Source organism: Micropterus salmoides, unplaced genomic scaffold, assembly GCF_014851395.1.
Source record: "Micropterus salmoides isolate LMB-PRFRI ecotype aquatic unplaced genomic scaffold, ASM1485139v1 Ms_hic_scaffold_1, whole genome shotgun sequence".
In the NCBI taxonomy this organism is placed as follows: domain Eukaryota; kingdom Metazoa; phylum Chordata; class Actinopteri; order Centrarchiformes; family Centrarchidae; genus Micropterus; species Micropterus salmoides.
In genome coordinates, this window is record NW_024040040.1 from 61,560,662 (window position 1) to 61,581,382 (window position 20,721).

Sequence of the window (20,721 nt, forward strand, 5' to 3'; positions counted from 1 at the left end):
CACAGGTCAAACCCCCTCCTTCTTCCTGATGCATCTGCAGACTTTCTGCTCATCGTGAAGCTTTTCAGGAAGAAACTTGCTGTTACTGCAAACAATCGCTGCACAGTCTGTTTCTGCTGTCTATTAAAGTGCAATATGGGTCAACGAGTGTCGTGTGATGTTTAGGTGAAGTACAGGCAGAAACTGGAGTAGCGCTTTTTTTGTTTTAAAGTGGCCATTTGTAGTTTTTTTCTGAGGCCTCTAGCACTGAGGTTTAAGATTGCAACTGCTACCTTCCCAAGCGTGTGCTCGTGTATCAGTAAAACAACAAATCTAAATTGAACAGTACAAAGCAAACATCATCAGATCCATGCTAATGTGGCTGGCTGCCACTGCCCTGCATCACTACTGGTTTTAGAAACAGATTCTCATTCATTAAAGAGGTCATATTCTGCTAATTTTCAGGTTTACATGGTTTCATTTTCAAAAAACACCTTTGTTTTTTCTTCATACTGCACATTGCTGCAGGTCCTCTTTTCACCCTATTTTGTAGCTATGGAGTGATACATCTTGCCTCTAAATGATCTTTGTTGGGAGTTGCACATGCGCAGTTCCTAGTTAAGGACTACTAGCCAATCAGAAGCAGAGAAGGGCGGGTCAGTGAGAAGCCGGTAAACAGCTTCGATTCAGCTGTACATGTTGCCAAGCTTGGCAACATGGACTGGAACAAGTGTCAGAGTGGTGAGTATTAATCTGTAACAAAAGTATCTTTCATCAATAAAGTTTTAACTGAGCTCTGTCTCTACATCACAGTAACAACTTTATGTCCATTGACTGCCTGGAGGGAAGAGGAGAGCTGTGTGCTGCAGCTCACTGTTTTTCCACCGCTGTTTTTGAGTAGCGCATTTAGCTTTCATCCCTTTGTCGTCACAGGGACTACAAACGAGCCGTTTTCTGGCAGTTCAGAGCAGAGTTTTCTGTGGGAGATGGGAACTCCCTTTGGGCTTTTGCAAACCTATTACATGCACAAAAAGGTTTGTTAATGCAAAGTGCTCATCAATAATCACAACCATTCATGCAGTTTAACATTTTGAAAGTCCTGCCCCATATTGGTCGGTTCAGGAAAAATAACTGAGGAGCAACTTTATGCACTCGCTTTTTAGATGACGTTAGACCAATGTTTCGGTTTAGGATGGGTGGGCCTACGTGACTGACCAATGATGGCATGCAAGAAGGCGGGACCTAAAGAGCAAAGCAATGCAAATATGCACTGTAGAAAGAAAAAGCTGAATCCTGGACAGGTCTGGGAAAAGAGGGCATATGGTCACCCTAACTGTTACAGCATTTCTTGCAGGATAAATCAACACATAACACCAGTGGTGCACAGGATTAACAATGTGGATCGCATTAACTGGTGATCAAACCATAAAGTTACAACAATAGGATTTTGTACCTGAAACGTTAGCAACTGGTTGGAGTTAGCAGGCAAGCTAACATTATCTAACTTGAGCCAACTCACTCATTGTCAACAGCTTATCGTCTGTACAGGGGGGCTGGAGCCATCCCAGCTGGCAGTGGGTGTAGAGGGGGGTACATCCTGGACACTCACACTCGCACCCAAGGACAATTTAGAGTCACCAATTAACCTGCATGTCTTTGGACTGTGGGAGAAAGCCGGAGCACCTGAAGAGAACCCACGCAGACACGGGGAGAACAACTTGTGCAGACTAAAGCACAAAGTCACAGTTTCACATGCTTTGCAGTAAAGTTAGTTTACTGGTCCAATAGGATGAAAGCCAACTCTGTTTTTACATCCAAAACAAAGTGGATGTCGCTCACACACCATGTCTGCACACAGTCACTGTAAGTTACATAAAAACAATAATGCAACATAACTGAGGTGGAGGACCCATTCACTGCAGTAACGTTACTATGGTAACTAACTGTGAAGTGGCAACAATCTCATAACATTCAGCTCACAAACCCTTACTTTATCATCCAAAACATTTTGCTGTGCTCACATCGCTGAGCCTCCAGTGAAAGACGCACAAATAGTTATTAAACAGCTGTAACGAGCATGGGTTAGTTCAACCTCCAGCTGATAAAAATACTGCTGTAACGTTGCAGTGAGAGTTCCCAGCACGTTGTGTCTACTATGCATCAGAAAACCACACACCTAGAAAGACAGTGGTTGCAATCAGAAACTGCACTGTGGGAGGCCCCTAAAACCTATACATGGCCCCTTTAAACAAAATAAAAAGGGTTTATGGATAAAATTCTACCTAACTTATTTCTCAAAATAAAGTATCAGGAAACAGCATTTGTGTTTTTGTCCATATCAAATCTCTGCTATAAAAATACATAAGCAACTAAGTACATTTACTGAAGTACTGAAGTGCAGTTCTGAGGTACTTTCCCTCTGAACTGTTAGTGAAGTATAAAGTATCAGAAAATGTTTACTCATTTTTAGTAGCTTTGGATAAAAATATCTAACATTTGAGGTACAACAAGCATAAATATTTTTACTCCACTACAGTTATTTGATCATTTTAGATACTTTGCAGAATCAGATTAATACTAAATATAATCAAAAAGGAAATTGTGAACTAGCTACATCTCATCTCTCTCATATATCTGAGAATTTTAAAACCCAATATACTTGGTTTTTATGCTTTTCACAAAAAGATAACACGAACAATAGTAATAACCTTAGATACCAATTTATCTGCATTCAGCTCATATCAAGCTCTACTTTTAAATATATTTTGATTCCAATATTTCTGTACTTTTGCTCAAGTAACATTTTAAATGCAAGATTTTTACCTGCAACAGCTTTCCTACACTGTAGTATTTATAGATCTGAGTACTTCTGAGCCTTAAAGCTGAAACTATCTGCAGCAAACAAAGAGACTTGAGAAAACAGCACGCCGCTCCATCATCCTGTTTTATTCACATCAGGTTTGAAGGATTCAAGACATTTGTTGGATTCTCAGACAGACATGCAGCCCGACTCGTCTGAACCGAACACAGAGGGTCGACTCATTCACACACTTACTCGCACACTCACTCACTCTCTCTCACTCTCTCACACACACACACACACACAGTGGTATGGTAGGCACACTGTAGTGGAGAGCTCAGATGTGTCGTCTCAGACAGTCGATCAAAAGTAGGCACTTCTGAAGCGGACAGTGATGAAAGTTGAGTCTCAGAGGAAACTGACAGCTGCGGTCACGCCTCGTCATCCAGCTCACTTTGAACTAAACACAGTTTCTGACTGTCCTCTGGGTGGGTGGGTTTGTCCCTAAACTGTAGGTGAAGTCATTTATTTTTACCACATTTCTCTGTCACATTATCTCAGGATAGGAAAGTTTGGTTTTCTTGCGATAACGGGATATGATCTCCCGAAAACGAATATTTTCTCTACGATGAACTTTTTAAAGTTTAAAAGCTGATTAATGCTGTGAGACAGAAACCAGAAGAGAAGCTGTCTGGTTTGATGGGATCCAGGTTCTCTTCCGATTCATCGCTGCCTGTAGTGTTCAAGTAGCTTTCAGAGACTGATTAACCTGACGGTGACGTGACCGCAGCTGGACAGCTGTGTTTTGTTTGGTCGGAGTTCAGAACAGAAAATCTGATGTTTGAAGAAAACTGCGTTTGCTGTAAGCACCGGTGTTCTCAGGTGTTCTGACTCTGCTCAGGCTGAAGCTGGGAGCTTCAGCGGGAGTTTAGAGGGTTACAGCTCTTAACAGGCGAGTGAAAAATTATCCACCAACACTCAGCCCTGAGTCTAGTTTCCACTCCAGGTAAACAAAATACCACTTGTATTCAAGTGTGTCTGTATTAGCACAACAAGCCAGAACACCTGGGAACATCTGTGTGGTTGTACCACAGCTGTGCAGCAGGTTTAAGGATTCATTACCCAAAATCACGTGATGACCGGGTGTCTAATCGTGCGTTTTAAGGCGTTCCTTCTAAGAAAACTCGCTTTGTCTACATAAATTAAACTCCTCGACTGATGAACTAAGCTCAGAGTTTTAAAGAAAAACCGCGTCATCTAAAATTTCACTTGATAAGTAACTTTGATCAGTTGAAAAGGTCAGTAAATACTGCATTATATTGTCTGCTCATGTTTAAATGAGCTCAACCAGTAAAGCTTTTAGTGCACACTATGTTTCACACCATTTTATTTAGGACAATGTTTGAGTATGAATAAATGAGGAGTACTCGTTTTCAGTTTGTTAGATGACAGCACCTGAAAGCAGCACCAGAAATGTTTCGGGTAAACTTCAGCTTGATTGGTTCACATCTCGCGATGTGATCATCTGTGATTGACAACTGATAACACCGGGGAAACATGATCTCTCACATGATTGTTTTCTAACTTTCCAGGCAGCGCTCGCTTACTTTCATTCAGGAAATTCTGCTAAGAAGATCCACAGTAGATATTTTAGTAGATAGATTTAGAAATGAATCAGATTTTCTGTTCTGTCGTTTCTCACTGGAAAGAAACAAAAAGCTCATGCAGATTAAATAAAGCTACAGCAGGAGGGAGAAGGATCGACAGTAGTTTGAGTTAACAGCTTATTTCATGCTTCATGTTCTGCAGTCAAAAAAACTCATCAATTAACTACATGTAGAAAAATGACCATCTGCCGGGGCCTGAATATCACTCAGCTGAAACTTGATGCATGGTTGGATTGTTTTAAAGAGAAGAGGGGGAAAGTGCAGTTGAAGAGTTTATTTTCCAAATTAGAGACTTGTTTTACTTTGGTAGCAACAGGATGTAGCTGAGAGTTGATTCTTCCCCAAATGTTTAGGAAGTAAACTCTTCAACGACACTTTTTTAAAATCAGCTCCTGCTTCTTTAGGGCTCCTCCAGGTCTCAACCTGTCTGGTATTCCATAAGAGGTCTGGAAAATCTTCTTGTTCTGAGTATAAAAGAAACCACGTCTGTTTTCAGCCGTCTGGATAAAAATCAAACCAGACGATGAACGAGGAAAAGGTTTGGAAACGCCGTGAAGGAAACCTGTCGATTCTTTCAGAGCAGGAAGTAGAAAAAAACCCGGTTCTTTCCAGAGCGAATCACATCTTCCCCCCCGACTCCTGAACCCTCGGCTGTGAGGTTTTAGCAAAAATCTGCGAAACCAGCGGCGGAAAAAAATTGTTTTCAGTGTGCGTTGATGATAATTCCCTTCGGCTCCAACATCCCGTCCCCGCTGGAGAAAAAGTCCACCACAGTGGAGAATGTTTTCAAGACAGAAAAATAAATTACCCCGCCATTATCTAACAGTATCTACACCCTTCACTCCCGTTAAAACTATAATTTAATAGTATTTCTGTTGCACACAGTGAGATGAGTGGCAGCAGTTTTTAAGGAGGCTCTGTGTGTTGCTTCATAGAGTATTTTAAGGTGGAGCTGTTCAGGAAGCCCCGGCGTGTTTCTGCTCTTCTCCTCTCCCAGTTTTGTGTTTTTGGTCCCTTGGGGCCTCCCCAAGCTTCAGCCGGCCGCCGTCGGCCCCCGAGGTCGGCAGCCCGTCTCCGGGTGGCCGGGTCGGTCGGTTCTGGACGTCTCGTCGCCGTCCTCCATCACCTCTTCTGCTCCCAGATCTCTGCCATGTTCAGGTCGAGCCGCTCGAGGCTCTTCAGCGCCTGGACGTTCTCCGTGTAGAACGCGACGTCCACCACCACCAGCCTGCAGGCAACAACCCGTCAGTCAAACAACCAGACCTTTAATTATCAGCTGCTCTGACTGTCGATGCGTGTGGCGCAGTTACCCGTGCTGTGGTCCTCCGTCGTTAACCACCCCGAGTCGAGCCAGCTGCCTCTTCAGGTGCATCTTAAAACCGGCGTTGATCCTCAGAAACAACATCTGTACAGGAGAACACATCTGTCTGAGGCTGCGACATATTCACACTGCAGACAAACTGGACTCCCAGACCTTTTCCGGGAATCGTTCACAGATAAATAAACCCAGGGCCAGCCGGGGCCATAGACTGTTGCTTAGGGCAGCAAGAGAAGGTTTTCGACTCAAGTAATAACTAGTGCTGGGCAACGATTAAAAAATTTATCGCATAATTTTCTTGCTATTAATCGTATTGTTATGCGCAAAACTGAATAATGAATTCTAAAGTAGTGTTTTGTGCACTTTTAATTTAAATGTACTGCTATATACACAAAAGTGCAATAACGTGTGGTTTGCAAACACTTTGCTTTTTCCCAGCAGTATTCCCTTTACACAGCAGCAATAAAAGATTTCTTTCAATATTTATTTCTTAAACATTAATGTAATCTAATCAAATATAAAAGCAAAGCTGTTTGCCACTGCCAGGGCGTTACCTTTTATAGCTTGTTAAGTCCAGAGCATGATCATAACATCATAACAGGCACCTTCTGAGCAACAGGTTGACATATATAAATCTGTTTCCAGGTACCAGCAGAAATATTTTTATTCTATCAGAGAGCAGCAGAAACAGTCTGTGTTCAGAGTGAGGTGGAGTGGTCGAGCACAACAATTCGACAGCTGGGATTTACTGTGCAGGGGACTTATTAGTCTGTGAAGTCTATGTTTGTAATGGATTTCCTTTAGAGAGTCAAAAAAGAAATAAAAACAACACTTTCAGGGATGCAGGTGGAGTAGTTCGCTACACAATTATATTATATCTTATATTTTAAACTGTCACCTGCATTTTGTGTTTCCCTTTACATATACAAACACATTTACACCATAAATTGATGCAGAAATTAGAGCAGACCAATATAAAGTCTCACCAAGAGGCCGGCCCTGAATAAACCACATCTCGGGACAGTAAACCTCTTTAATAACAGAAGGAGAGGCAGGTGTGTTGTGTCTCACCTGTGTCTGTTCTTCAGGTAAAAGTTCAGAAATGGCTTCGTGCATCTTCGCCATCTGCTTACAGACATTTCTGAAGCAGGCCGAGGGCATCGGCGCCTTCACTTCATACTGAGAAAACAACAAAACAACATCCTTAAGGCGAGACACGGCATGCAAACACAGTTTTAGCGTGCACCGGCTATTTAGCTTCCATAACATGTTCTCTTTCAGACTACTGGAAAGAAAACACATTTAGTGGTTTATTTTACTCCAGTTTGTTTCTGTGCGTCTGTAGATTACTTCTAAACTGCCGCTGTTGATGTCTGCACCATATGACCGCCAGGACCGTTGGAAAGCTGTGATCAAACGTGACACCTGGATGAAGGATCAGTGTAATGACGCTTACATACAAGATGCAGAACACCAGCTTTACAGAAATGTCTCCTAAACGCTGCAGTTTAACTAAAAAAAGCTTAAACCTTTAAAACCTGAACTCACCTTTGATAAAACCTTCTCAAACAGACTGTCCATGATGGCCACCAGCTTAGCAGAGATCTCCGATATGTGATCATTGTAGTCCTTAAAAGCAAACAAACAGTCCCAACGACACCTTTTCACCAAAATACTTCAAAGTACAAAACAATTGTTTTGATTCTTGGGGTCAGAATTCTTCCCATAATAAAGCTGCTTCCAGTGTTTTGATCGTAGAATGAAGAAATGTGAGGACGTTTGTGTGATTGCTGTGTGTTACCTTGGTGATGTGGTCAAAGTGTCTGAGGACGCTGTACTGTTTGGGCTGCAGCTTGGTCTCAAAATGAGCTCTGATGATGGGAATGTAGTGAACCACCAGCTGCAGGCAGCGGGAAGCTAATGCTACACACACAGAGAGATAGTGTCTGAATATTTGGCAGCAGAGGCAACGCTTTTAACTATCGTCTCCGTTTTCAGACAGACTGAAGCATTAAAAGCTCCTTTACAAATCAAACTGGTGTGTGCAGCTGGTCGTACCGAGGTTTTTGGTAGTGATGGTCTTGAGGCCGACAACTTGCAGAGCTCCGGCTCCCAGAACCAGCTGGCAACTCCGAGAGTTGAAGTGCTGCAGAAACACAACAGAAGGACAGTTTTGAAACTCAACGCTAACAGCATGACACTGCAGGGCTTCCCATTGGATGACAGTGTAACGGCGGCGGGGGCAAGTGTGGTTACATGTTTTATTTCACCCTTTTTATTCTACTCTCTACATGCTCGCCTTGCTTTTCCCCCCACACACCTAACACCTCCTGCCTCTCGTGCAAAACAGACGCGCTGGCCCCGCCTCCCGCTGTATGTGTCTGCGCCGCTAACTTTCTCCTTCAGTAGTTTTATGAAGTTGCAGAAAAGACACAGAACTCATCTGGATTTTCCATTTTCACATGTGGAGGAGGCTCGGTAATGATGAAGACTATCGCAACAGTAGAAACCAACGTGGCGCTGAATGAAATCTGCAAAGGTGTGTTCACTGCTGCTGCCCCTGGTCCGTGCAAATATCCACGGTGTCCGCATCTTGTAACGTAATACCAGAAATTTAAAGCACAAAAGGCTGCAGTCGCTGCTTTTTTCCAACTTCAAAAATAGAACCACCTTTTGACTGAGATCAGCTGTTGCTCTAAGCTCACAGTAAACTCTCGCTGGTAGAATGTGTCCAGTTTCTATACTCCACCTCTGCAGTCGCCTGCAGCTCACAGACTACCAAGTCAGTCGCAGTCATCTCCGACTACTGTAAGATTTTCACAGCTGCAGATTTTGATGGAATCAGGTACTGGCTCAGGTTAATGGTTGGTCACAACACATAATTGCTGGACGTGCGTTTTAAACATGTTTCATCAGTGATCAATGAGTGTTAACTAATATTGAATTACTTTTTGCTCACATTAAAGTAAGCAATAATAAATGACTCGGCAAACAATATAATAAAGTCAAAACAGAAAGATTTTACACTGATATAGGTCAACGCTTTCTGTCACATTTCTCAGCCTCTCAGATTTTTCATTTTTCAGAACAACAAATGGAGTATAATGGAAAATATAAACATGGAGAATTTAGGTTCTTCTCAGTAACACAGCTCATCAGTGAGGCGGTTCTGACCTTGAGGAGGTCCGACAGACGCGTCAGCATGTCGGTGCAGATGGATGGGATGTCGTTGACACACTGACAGTATTCCAGAAAGATCCGGATCAGCAGCAGAACCGTCCTGAAGAAGCAGAAACCCTCACAGCTCAGTGTCTTCGTTATGCAGATTGCAAATCACTGTGTGTACTCTTGAATAATATATTAACAGTAACTGTGTGATTACTTCAAGTGCTGTGTTACATCAGAAATGTTTAACCCTTCACTGAGGGAGTGCACATACCCAACGACGGCGTATTTTTGCCCGTTGACGAGCAGAAACTCAGCAGGCTTCCTGTCCTCTGAACCTGCACACAGAAACTGAACATGTTAACTGAAGTCTTCAAACACTTGTTCTGAGAATAATCATGAATGAATTCTTGAGGTTATAGATTCGAGTTCGGAGAAGTCTCCTCACATTTTTATAAAGACAGCCTATAATATTTTAGCTTATATTGTTTATTTTATTTCCTAATTGAAATGATTTGCTTCCATCAGAACATGTGGCAGTCATGTTCTCAGACATTTGTAATGAACATTATCAGTTTAAAAAGGGTTACTCTCTCAGCCGTGGATGATAAAGTAATAAAGGGTATATCTAACAACCCTTTGGTTGGGTGGGTTCAAACAAAGGGTTTTATGTCCTGAGTTCTTTAACACATCTACATGTGAATACCAGGAAATGAGAGCTGAAATTCTGAACTCTTGTCTCATCCTCATCTTTTGATCTTAAACCCAAATGTCTTCAGGGAACAACAAAAACAAAGGAATTTGCCTTACTGTTCCAATACTTTTGAAGGAGACTGTAGATGCTTTTCAGTTCTTGTGTATTGTTTCTGTTTGTGTCTGTGTTTATGTTTTAAGCGTAATAAAGATATTGTACGAAACAAAATGTAGCAGAAAGTTGGAACATTTCAAAGACAGAGCTGTTTTAGTTTTAGTAGCCTTATTGATTGATTCAAACTGTGTGCAAATTCCAGTAATTATTTTTACTGCAGTTGGGTTTTTTGGGTACCTGGGATTTTGCGTTCTGGTAGTGTTATTCTTCCGTCGGCGATGAAGTTCACCAGATCCTGAAACTCAGCAGGAACCTCGGCCTGCTTCCAGCGCTCATTATCCAGGAGGAGGCTACACAAAACAACAACAACAACCATCATCATCATCATCAAGACACACAACCAACACCGTCGCTGCATTCATGGAGGGTCACGCTTCAGCTTCTGGGTCAGTTTATAAGGTCAAATTAAACCAGGACTTCAACTGCTGCAGCACCTTTTCACATGTAGTCCCCCCAGATCAAACAGGATCAAAACATTAGTTGTCTCCCGCTGTTTACTACCTGTACAGATTTTTTCCGAACTAAGTTCCCATGGTGGGTCGACGGAAGGGGAGGGACTTAGTCTATGACGTGCTTGTTGAAAACAGCTGATTTTGTGATTATTATTTGTGCCATTACCATCATGTAACAAAAGGTTATTCATTGTTGAAACGAATCAGAATCACCAAGTAATACAGTAGTTCATAAAAACTGAGAGCTTCTTTCCTGTCTGACGAACAGACATCAGTGTTTCCACAGACTGTTGCGTACTAGAGCAACGGGCAAAACTGAAAACCACTGAGGTGTCCATACTCCTGCGCTACATAATGAGCTGCTGGTAACCTGAGTTTGGTCTTGCGCTCTTCGTGGAAGCGGTGGACGAAGCGGTTGGCCTGGCTTTGCAGCGCCCCCCTCAGGGAGACGCTCCGCCTGCCGCACAGCTCCTCTGTGTCTCTGACGAAACCCTCCACCGCCTGAGAGAGAGACACAAACTCGGCCGAGCTCAGACGCTCCAGAGAGCCGTCCTGTTGGGAGACAGAGACGATCCAAGAGGTCAGATAGAAAGTTCACCTTCACCTCACTTTAAAGACATTTCTCTCAGTCAAACCTCTGCGGATATAAAACAAACTCTGTGGACTGAAGCATCATGGGATATGAAAACAATTTACATTTGCCTTATAATGTGATGTTACTGTGAATTAATGATGCATTTTCTATAGTTAACTAGTTGTGAATTTTCTATCAATATGCTTATAGGTCTGGTTTAGGGCTATGAAATAATTAGAAAGAAAACGTCTTGATCGGGGATGGGGATTGTTAATTTTATTGATAATGATACCATTTGCGACTGCCTAACGATCCGAGTTGTTACCGATATCACTACTGAAATGTCAAGCCTTTGACCGCTTTGCACGTTCAGCCAAACAACCAACTGACCAAATGAGAAATGAAGCGAGCGAGGACGTGAGGTAACTAAATTCTTCCTCGTTTTAATTTAATGGCGGTTGGCAGGCAATTCAATTGATTTCAAAAACTTTTATTGGACAATAAATGTATATCTGTGCACCAGCGATATGATTTAATTAACACGATTCTTGTCTATCAAGACAAAGCATTACATTTCAGGAGCCGCTAGTCTCTGTAGCAGTATCAATAAGCTCGGACCTTATTGATTTTCGGGTTTTGAGAAATTTGGAACCAGGTCCTTTTAGAACCGGGTCTTGATCCCCATCTCTAGTCTTGTTGTTCAGCACCAGCACGAGAGAGAAAGTTGGATGCATAAATGAACCTTATTCAGAACATTTTAACTTCTCAGAAGGTTGACATTTCTGTATTTTACACTCTTTATTCTAATATTTTGAGCTGTAATCAAAACAAAAAAAGGCTTGAAATATTTGATGTTATGTATAATGAACCTAGAATATATGAAAGATTCAGTTTTTTACTTAAATTAAGGAGAAAAAAAATACTTTTTCACAATATTTTCTGAGATGCAGCTGTATATTGACGTGAAGTTTCCACAGGGTGTCTGCACACTCTCTGGAGAACAAATGTAACCTTTGGAACAACTCCAAAATAAGAACCATACCAATACCATTTCTATCCCTTTATAATTGCAAAAAATAACTATTATTAGAAACCTAACTTTTTCCTACCTGCTGTAATGAATAAGAACTGTAGCAGGATTAGTTGAGCTTTCAGTAGACAAAAAAACATACAAGCAAATAAAACAAAAGGACCCGGATGCTTTTCAGGGATATAAAACATTAAGACTGAACAAAATAAAATTCCCGTCTGAGCTTACAGACTCTTTAAAACATGTTAGGCCTTAAATTAAATTAAACAGAAAGAACACACTCTACCAGTTGCATTCTGGATAACAGTGTAACATTACCAGCTGCTGTGAGCGGAGAGGGGGGGCTGTACCTTGGCTCTGGCTGTGAGGACTTTGACGCAGCGGTCGTGGCTGACGTCGGAGGCCGAGTGCAGCAGCTCCTGGATGTTGTTGATCACGCGGTTCAGCTCCAGCTCAGTGGGCATCATGTTCTCACCGGACCTGAGGACAAACACACTCACTGTCTCTGTCTGACACATCTGCACACATCAATCATTTTCATTTCCAAACAACAACTACCACGCTCCATCGCAATATTTAAACCTCATTACTGCACTTCAACTATATTTCTGCTCTAATTGTATGTTATTAATGTTTAAATCTGATTTTATATTTAGTTGATAATTATTTTTAAGTCTTTTAAACTGCCTCTGTGTTTCAGATGCGCTCCATAAATAAAGCTGCCTCGCGTTACAGGATCAAGTTTGTTTTTTATGCAAAAAAAGAAACCAAACTCGTCATACAAATATCTAAATTGTGTTGTACTGTCTTGTATTTGTGGCTTTTTTTCCTGTTGTACACTTGTATAATATCCTCTGTGTGAGTATAGTATAACCACGTCTTTACATTTACCTACACAGGTACAGAAGATGAAATAGTCAGTACATGCTGTTTTAAACTGTACTATTGAAAGTCTTTATCACTTTTGGGCTCATACCAAAGATTAAATCTAGGGCTGTCAACATTGAAACGTTGAAAGGTTAGATAAAAACCCAAGTTTTGCGCACGTATTGCAGTGATGAACAGTTTTTCCACTGAACCACAGATAGTCTCAAAGTGCATCTTTTAAAAGACTAATTCTAATCTATTATAAACCATCAAAAACTTAGCTGATATGTTATCATCAAGTTAAAAAAAAAAAAACGATTCCTCAAACTTGTTTGTCAAACATTTCTTTCCTCCCAACATCACAGTTACTTGTTTTATTCAGGTTTCCAACATATAGACAGGCCGCCCCCCCAAAGATATATTAAAGTGGATGTGAAGTACGGACGAGGTAAAGCAACAGTGATCACACCATTGCAGATGTCATTTGTTAGCTACCACGGTGGAAATTAAGTAGAATGAAGTAGAATTAAAATTGTAAAATAAGAAAAAGAAATAAGCTACTGGAAATAGAAAATAAACCCCACTAAGACAGACCCCCCCAACGCCCAAGCTGTCTGTTATTCCCCCAAAAAACAACCCATCAGACTCACGGTTGAGGTACAAATAAGAAAGAAACCTTACGTGAAGCCCTGCTCCCTGCAGAAAGAGGACTCTGTGGTCCCAGAGTTGCTGCCGGCAGCCTCCGCCCGGCTCTGCTGTACCCTGGAGCCCGCCCCAGAGCTCTGATCCAGGACCACCGCCTGCTGCGGCTGCTGGGCCTCGTTCAGAGCGTCACTGATGAACAAACCCTCGTGGGTGAGGTAGGGCCAGCTCGGCCTCCCCCTGCAGGGGCGACGGGCCGTGGAAAGCCTCCTGGCCTGAAGCCCCCAAACGGGCCTCCTCCAGGAGCCGGTTCTTCTGGCTCGAGGCCAGAATCTCCTGAACCACGTTTTTGATCACAATCAGAGTGGCCTGACAGACGGAGAAGAGGGAATGAGCGCGTAATGAAACATGTTCTGTAAAATTAACTTTCATGCTCAAAATAACTGAACCATCTTCTAAACACTAACTGAACGAGGCCATCAGGTCTCATTATTTTCTGTAGAGTTTCGACTCACCTTGATCCTCTGCAGGAAGAGGAGGAAACTCTCAAAGACATTTTTCAGCAGCTCAAACCACTGAGGGAACATCATCACACGCATCTGGTCAGCCAGCCTGGAGACACACAGTGTACATAATGTTAAAAACATCCTGCTCATTACTTATGCACATGCTCTTTGAGGTGTTTCACTTTGCTTTGATAGAAAAAAACTGTTCTCTGCTAGTATTTGTTATATCTAATGTACTTTGATTCATGTTCCTGGACGGATTTTTGATGTAATTTGACATGCAAATCATAAAGTAATGTCACATAAAAAGACTTATCAAAGTTTAAAATAATAATATATATCTATATCCATCTATCTATAATATATATAGACAGACAGACACACACAGCTTGTTTACAGTCAAAATTAGAAGAGGGTTATACAGGTAAACACATGCAATTGTAATTTTATGACCACAATATCACATATACTGTAAATCTTCAGTTCCCAATTAGACACCTGGCCTGTTTACTGGCCTGATGTGGCTACACATTTTGAACAATAGATGCAGGTGTCAATTAGAAGCATGGTCTGTGTTTTACAGACGTTATTTGGATGTATAAAACTTCTTAAAGGCCATTCGGTCTCCTGTGTGAATTGCTTAGATCACACATACAAATATAAATGTTTAAACTTTTGTCAATACAAACATGCTACACATCGTTAGATCAGTTAGATTCTTCACAATTCAATCGTTTAGTTCGTTTTTCAGAACCAGTGAGCACCAAAGTATAATTTATCCAGTTTTACTGGTATGATATGGTAAACAAGAGAGACGGTGGAAAAAACGCTTACTCCCGACTTTTGAAGAGGCCTTTACGTTGGAATATGTCTCGATTCTTCGATAATTTATATTCCTTTGGTCCATCGATCAAAAGAATCAAAAAGGTTTTCCATAAAAATGACTGGCTTTGAGTTTAAATAACTGGCTTTCAACCTTTCTACTGTAGTTTCTGTCTCCGTGTTTGTACATGAGGTTGGCCTGGACAAAATGGATGATTCATTATTTATCTGTCTTTCCACAGCCTAACTTTTATATTCATACTGGTTTAAATAAACACTTTGATAGTAGCCAAGTTCACCTCTCTGCTAAGAAAGAAATCTGTGAGAGTTCAGTGAATGAAGCAAATAAAAACCAGGCTATTAATTAAAGTTTTAGGGTATTTCGTAATTAAGTCAATTTTCTTGAAATCAATTTCAAAAGTTGATACTGTGGATGAAATAACCAGGCTATAATGTCTGTTTTTGGGTAATCCAGCGATTTGTAACAAAGTCCATGATGATATAACACCACAGAACGGTTCGATAGATCAACAGTCCTCCAAATCATGCGAGTTACATTTTCTACTTACTTAGTGACGACTTCAGTGTCGATTTCTTCTATGTGCAAAACACTTTCTGCCACACACTGCAAACACAAACGTTTTTACAATAACTAAAATGGTTTTAAAATGTCACACAAATAAGACAAATGAGAGTTGTACTCGTATTTGAGTTGTTTACACAGCCAGTGTCAGGAGTCGTACCTGGCTGACGATGGCCCTAGCAGCAGCAATCATCTCATCGCTGTAGATATCCAGAAAGTCCAGCTTCCTCTGCCGCAGCAGGCCGAACACCAGAGACTCCAGACGCTCCTAAAACACACACCGAAAACAATTCACTAAACGGAGTCCTCAACAACAACAATAGGTGCAGAATCAAAAGTTTGCAGACGACAAGACGAACTTTAATCAAGCAAGAAAATCTTCACAAGCAACAAATTCATCAATAAATGAATCTTAATTGATAAAAAAAAATAATCAGGCTGTACAGTAGCTACAATTGAAAACATTTGTTTTTAAATTTTAATCACTGAAGTAATTAAGGAAATGTATGTCATATCAAAATCCTTAACTTTATCACTGATTCGACTGAGAATAAATATGAATATGTACTGTAGTAAATTAAAAAATTTCTTCTTCAGGATCAAATCAAAACATAATTCAACTTTTTTCACTGTGTTTTACTTGCTTGGACCAGATGGACATAAAGTTCCTGTCAACCCTCCTGTTTCTCCCCATTAATCTCCTCTGTTTGTTTTTTTTTACCTTTCTAAAAAATAAAACGAAGAACCCGCTGGGCATATTTGATATGTTTGCTACACATGAAGAACATTAGCTGTAACATGTAGTGATACGAAGTCACTGCTGAAACGGTACTGTCCAATAAAAGAAGAAGAAGAACAGTAACGCAAGGACTCCCTTATTTTTTAAATCCCAGTGTTGAAAGGTATGGACCACATGGATCCATCTTTATGTTCACGACTGAAAAGTTGTTTCGATGAGCTTTCTGGAGCTCATTAACTTGACCGTTGACCCCACCCATCTGGCACTCCAAGCTCATTAAAACACACACTTAAATTAATATTTCCACACAATATCTGATCAAATCACTGATCTCTACTTTGACAGCTGAACCCGATTTCAGCCACAGGCGTGATTTCATCAATTTGATGTGATTTTTTTCAGTAGTGTGCGTGGCCCACCTTCTGTGAGGCAGCGCTTGGTCTGTGGACCTGTGATGGGCACAGCATCCGTTAAATACACAACAATTCAAATACAAAGAGCCAGGAAATGTCTTGTTTGACCAAAGTACAACCTTCTTACCCGACAGCAAAAAAAAAAGTTCCTACTTAAATGAAAATGAAAAACCAGCTGCTTGAAAATAAGAAATCAAACCACATTTTGGTTTTAAAGTGCAAATGTTTCCTAAATGTCGAACCTTTCATGTGTCTTGTTGCAGCCGTTAACATTCTCCTGAGGCAAATGCAAAAAATGCAACACCGTGTAAAGTCCTATATTGTTTTAGTTTATTTATTTGGTATGTTACTGGATTCTATTATAATATCATTATCTGTTATGTTCTATGTGCGCAGCACAAAGTCTTTTTCTGGGACACATGATGAATAGAAGGCTTTGAAGGTGATAGAGGAGTTTGTTCAGACCTTCTCGAGGACCTGCGGCTCGTCCTTCAGGCTGCGGTTCAGGTCGCTGCGGGCGTACATGCTGAAATCCTCCACCATCATCTTATCGATCAGCTTCTCCAGCTCGCACAGCTGGGAGCCCAGATGTCTGAGGGAAAGACAGTCAGTCAGTGGCCTTGCAGCTGCAGTCTGTGTGGTTTCTGAATAATGTATCTCCGTGGCTTCCTGTACTGAAGCTTACATGGTCACATGAAATGATTTGATCATCATCTGTGGTTTAATGTCTGACTGTGACTAAAGTTCTTCATTGACAACAATACGGAAAAGATCCCCACAGAGACAGACCTTTTTTAAAGATAAAAATCACAATGGCTGTTTGTAGAGGATAAAACACGGACAGTAAAAACAGTCCAGAAGTCAAATGTGTGCAAATAAAGCATGAAAATTAATTTGGCGTTGAATCTGACTGCATTCACGGATACCTGGCCTCCCTCACCTGAAGCTGTGGATTCCCTGCAGCTCCTGCTGCAGCACCTCCTTGGTGGTGGATATGAGCTCCAGCGCTCCAACGAACTCGGAGGTGGAGAGCAGCAGCTGCACGGTGGGCTGCGTCTGATGCACCGCCGCCATCAGCTTCAGCTTGTTGTGCAGCTTCACGTAGTTGTTGCGGGTCAGGGCGGTGCGGACGGCCCGTAAGGGCCCCTGACACATGACCCGGTCGATTGCGGCGGTGCGGCCCCGCAGGACGGCCACGGCCTGCTGCGTCTCCTGCAGCCGGTCCTGCAGCTCGTGCTGCGAGGACATGGCGTGAAAAAACGCCTCGGAGCGCAGAGAGATCTGCCGGGCGATGCTCACCTCCACCACATCCAGGTAGTGACTCAGCTGGAGGGCGGCAGAGAGACAGATCAGCGATGTTGCTTTACACACCACATATTCCAGCAATCCAAATTTAAAACTTGTCTCTCACCTTCTCCTGCAGCAGTTTGGAGGAGGCCACGTCTCGGCTGCTCTTCCCCCCGGCACTGTTGAAGTGCGACCAGGGCAGGACTGCGTTGAAGGTGACCGGGTCATCCAGAGCAAAGTCAGGCTTCATGAAGATCTGCAAATTCAAAACACAAGACAAAAAGGACATTATGAGACACACAGAAACTAAAAGGTAACAGCGGAGATATGAAATTAGAAACTAAGAGCATTTAATTAACATGCTTTTTAAAGTTTCATCTCAGAGATGATGGATAAAGGGACAAAGTCTGATATTTCCAACATGGAAAACTTAAGGAAAGACATTTTTGGCACCGTTTCTAAATGATCTCAAACATATCTTTTCTACACTGAAACTTTATCTTAATTACTGACAAACAAATATGCTGATACTAATATCTTTGTGAAAAGTTCAAATCAGCCAATAAATTCATCACACTGAATAATCAGACTCTGACTGACAGGTGAAAAAGTCCAGGTGAATGTTGCACATTTTATTATACTTCTGGGCTTATGTTATTGTAAAAAGGTACATTTAAGGGGAACTCAAGTGTTAAAGCTTCAGTTTCTACAACTCCGATCCCATAAAAACAGAGAATAAAGGAGAGCAGAAGTGTTACCTTCGGGACTTGTTCCAGCTCAGCTCTGGATTTGTCTGAAGGAAACAAGAAAAGCTCTGGATCAGTCACTGGTCATCATTCAGCTAGTCAGATGTAGTTTAAGCTTTAGTTTAGTTCTCAGTTTGGAGGAACAGAGTTGTACTGGTACAGAAGCTAAGCTAACGTACAGCTGTGGTCAGGGTCAGCGGCTAACGTAATTTAGCCGTCTAAAAGAAGACCCACTGAAAAAAAAGTCAATATCACTTAAAGTGTACTTTACTTTAAGTGCTTTATTTAGTATATTTTCAGAGCTTTACCTTGCTGTCTGACAGCCCTTTACTTTATACAGTGTGCAGCCATGTTGCGTTAATGCGTAAGAATACAGAAGTAATACGGTTGAGAAAACATCGTCCCAAAGACCCTGTCCACAGCAGCACATTGCTTAACTTCAATGCCAGTACAACTCTGTCTCTCCAAAATGCCACCTACTGCAGGTAATATAATACACTGACTGTGTAGGAGTACATCATACAGCCTGAACTATCCCTTTAAGAGGCTCCAAGTCATTAACATGGACCCCTGACCCCTACGAGTACACTTAAATCAATCAGGTGGGCTGCTGGTCTGGTCACATGCTCATATTTCAGACCTGTCCAGATTGATGGTTGGTGGGAGGTTTCTCGTGTGTGTGTGTGTGTGTGTGTGTGTGAAGGCGATGTGTGATATCACTGGTGATTTTACGTGCTCGAGAGAAGGCCGTCGGGGAGCTGGTTAATAATTCATACCGTGGTTGGTGGTGATACTGGAGACGGCGTCCACGTCGTCTTTGTTGGGACAGATCGCCTTGCAGCGTTCGTGGATTTTTTCTCTCTAAAAATAAAAAAGCAAAGGGAGATTTAGGAGATTTGATCTGAACTCTACATCCACAGCCACACTATAATTAACAGAGTAAAGTTTAACCTGAGGGTGGTGCTAAATGACAAAAACATGAAAGCTTCCAAATGAAATGAGAATAAAGCTGCGCCCTACAGGAAAAAGGAAGCGTGAGATGAATATTTGGCAGCTGATCGTCTGTAAGACATCTGACAAGGAGGAAATGAACACAACAATGAGAAGTGGACAGTGACATCAGTGACATTTCTTAAAACTAAACCGCTCTTCCAGGAACAGAAAGTGGTCGGTTCAGGTAACAAAGTCTAAAAGAAAAACATAAATATTCCACACGTCAGCCACACTCAGCTTATCTGAGGATCTTTCTAATCAATTTCAGCCATTTTTTTTCCTTTTACAGCTATGTGGAACTGAAAATAAACCTTCTGATTAACCTTTCTGGTGAAACTATCAACAGGAAGAAGTAAACTGTAAGACACAAACTGATGCAGCAGTTTTGTAATGATCCTTATCTGCAGCTCAAAGAAACACAAAATTAAGGGGGAACAAAAGATATTTTAATATTCTGTAAGGTCTTACAAAAAGCAAACAGCAGTAAGTGATGCTCATGGCAAACTGCTGTAAAGGTTTCAGAACATCACGTTTCATTCATTGTTTCTGTTGCTGAATACAGTCTCAGAGAAATATGCAAAAACTAAATATGTCCAAAATTCAACTCAATAAAAACAGAAACACACTCAGTGTTCATTCCTCTGTTCCTGAAGCCTCCTTTAGTGCAGTGTTTCCCATTAATACATCCATCTGTTGTTGAGCTGTAGTTCTTTTAGTTTCCCTTGCTGAGCCGCAGCTGAGAGTCACTACGTGAATGCAGGTGCGGGAAAGTTTTTTTTTTTACCCGATGATTTCACCAGCTTTTACCACAGTCAGGAGTTGGGAGCTGCAGCAGAGGCTGTGACACACTTGCCTGTTAATCAGACAACTTGTCAGTGGAGTGGGCGGATTCACGGTTCCTGGAGGCAGTTAAGGTATTTCCTTCATACATTAACTCAGAACACTATCGCCGTCAAATCTGAACCCACAGACATGAAATCTTTTATTCAGAGTGACTTACACTTTCTGAGAATATATCTTATCTGTGATTATATGTCCATAAATACACTTAAAAACCCCACAGAAATGAGATGTCCCCCATTTACTCCAGAACCAGGTTTTCAGTTTCATCAGTATCAAAGTGATACTTGTATGTACATCCATGAGGACACTACGTGAATCATTAAGGGTCGGTATTTATTGGCCCCGACAGAAATCTCTCACATAACATAAAGCTCTGCGTCTTTTAATCTTCTTTAATCCATGCTGTCTACTTTTTTTTTTTTTAAGG

At 41.5% G+C, this 20,721-nt stretch overlaps 2 protein-coding genes across 2 annotated transcripts in view; one reads left to right on the forward strand and one right to left on the reverse strand.

The window, feature by feature from the left end:
• Positions 1-144, forward strand: part of LOC119915305 (UTP--glucose-1-phosphate uridylyltransferase-like) — a gene marked incomplete at its 5' end in the record, with an annotated part of 19,047 nt that extends 18,903 nt beyond the window's left edge. Inside the window, 1 exon segment of the transcript XR_005446933.1 lies at positions 6-144.
• Positions 145-2,904: 2,760 nt separating this feature from the next.
• The window catches only part of LOC119915294 (vacuolar protein sorting-associated protein 54-like), a gene marked incomplete in the record, with an annotated part of 24,290 nt that continues 6,473 nt past the window's right edge, over positions 2,905-20,721 (reverse strand). Inside the window, 21 exon segments of the mRNA XM_038734840.1 lie at positions 2,905-5,674; positions 5,757-5,851; positions 6,836-6,943; positions 7,313-7,393; positions 7,566-7,687; positions 7,823-7,910; positions 8,939-9,044; positions 9,204-9,267; positions 9,975-10,087; positions 10,620-10,801; positions 12,204-12,333; positions 13,402-13,583; positions 13,585-13,731; positions 13,878-13,974; positions 15,260-15,315; positions 15,434-15,541; positions 16,891-17,017; positions 17,366-17,751; positions 17,837-17,968; positions 18,471-18,505; positions 19,235-19,319. Of these exon segments, the coding sequence (XP_038590768.1) occupies positions 5,569-5,674; positions 5,757-5,851; positions 6,836-6,943; positions 7,313-7,393; positions 7,566-7,687; positions 7,823-7,910; positions 8,939-9,044; positions 9,204-9,267; positions 9,975-10,087; positions 10,620-10,801; positions 12,204-12,333; positions 13,402-13,583; positions 13,585-13,731; positions 13,878-13,974; positions 15,260-15,315; positions 15,434-15,541; positions 16,891-17,017; positions 17,366-17,751; positions 17,837-17,968; positions 18,471-18,505; positions 19,235-19,319 (2,550 nt within the window).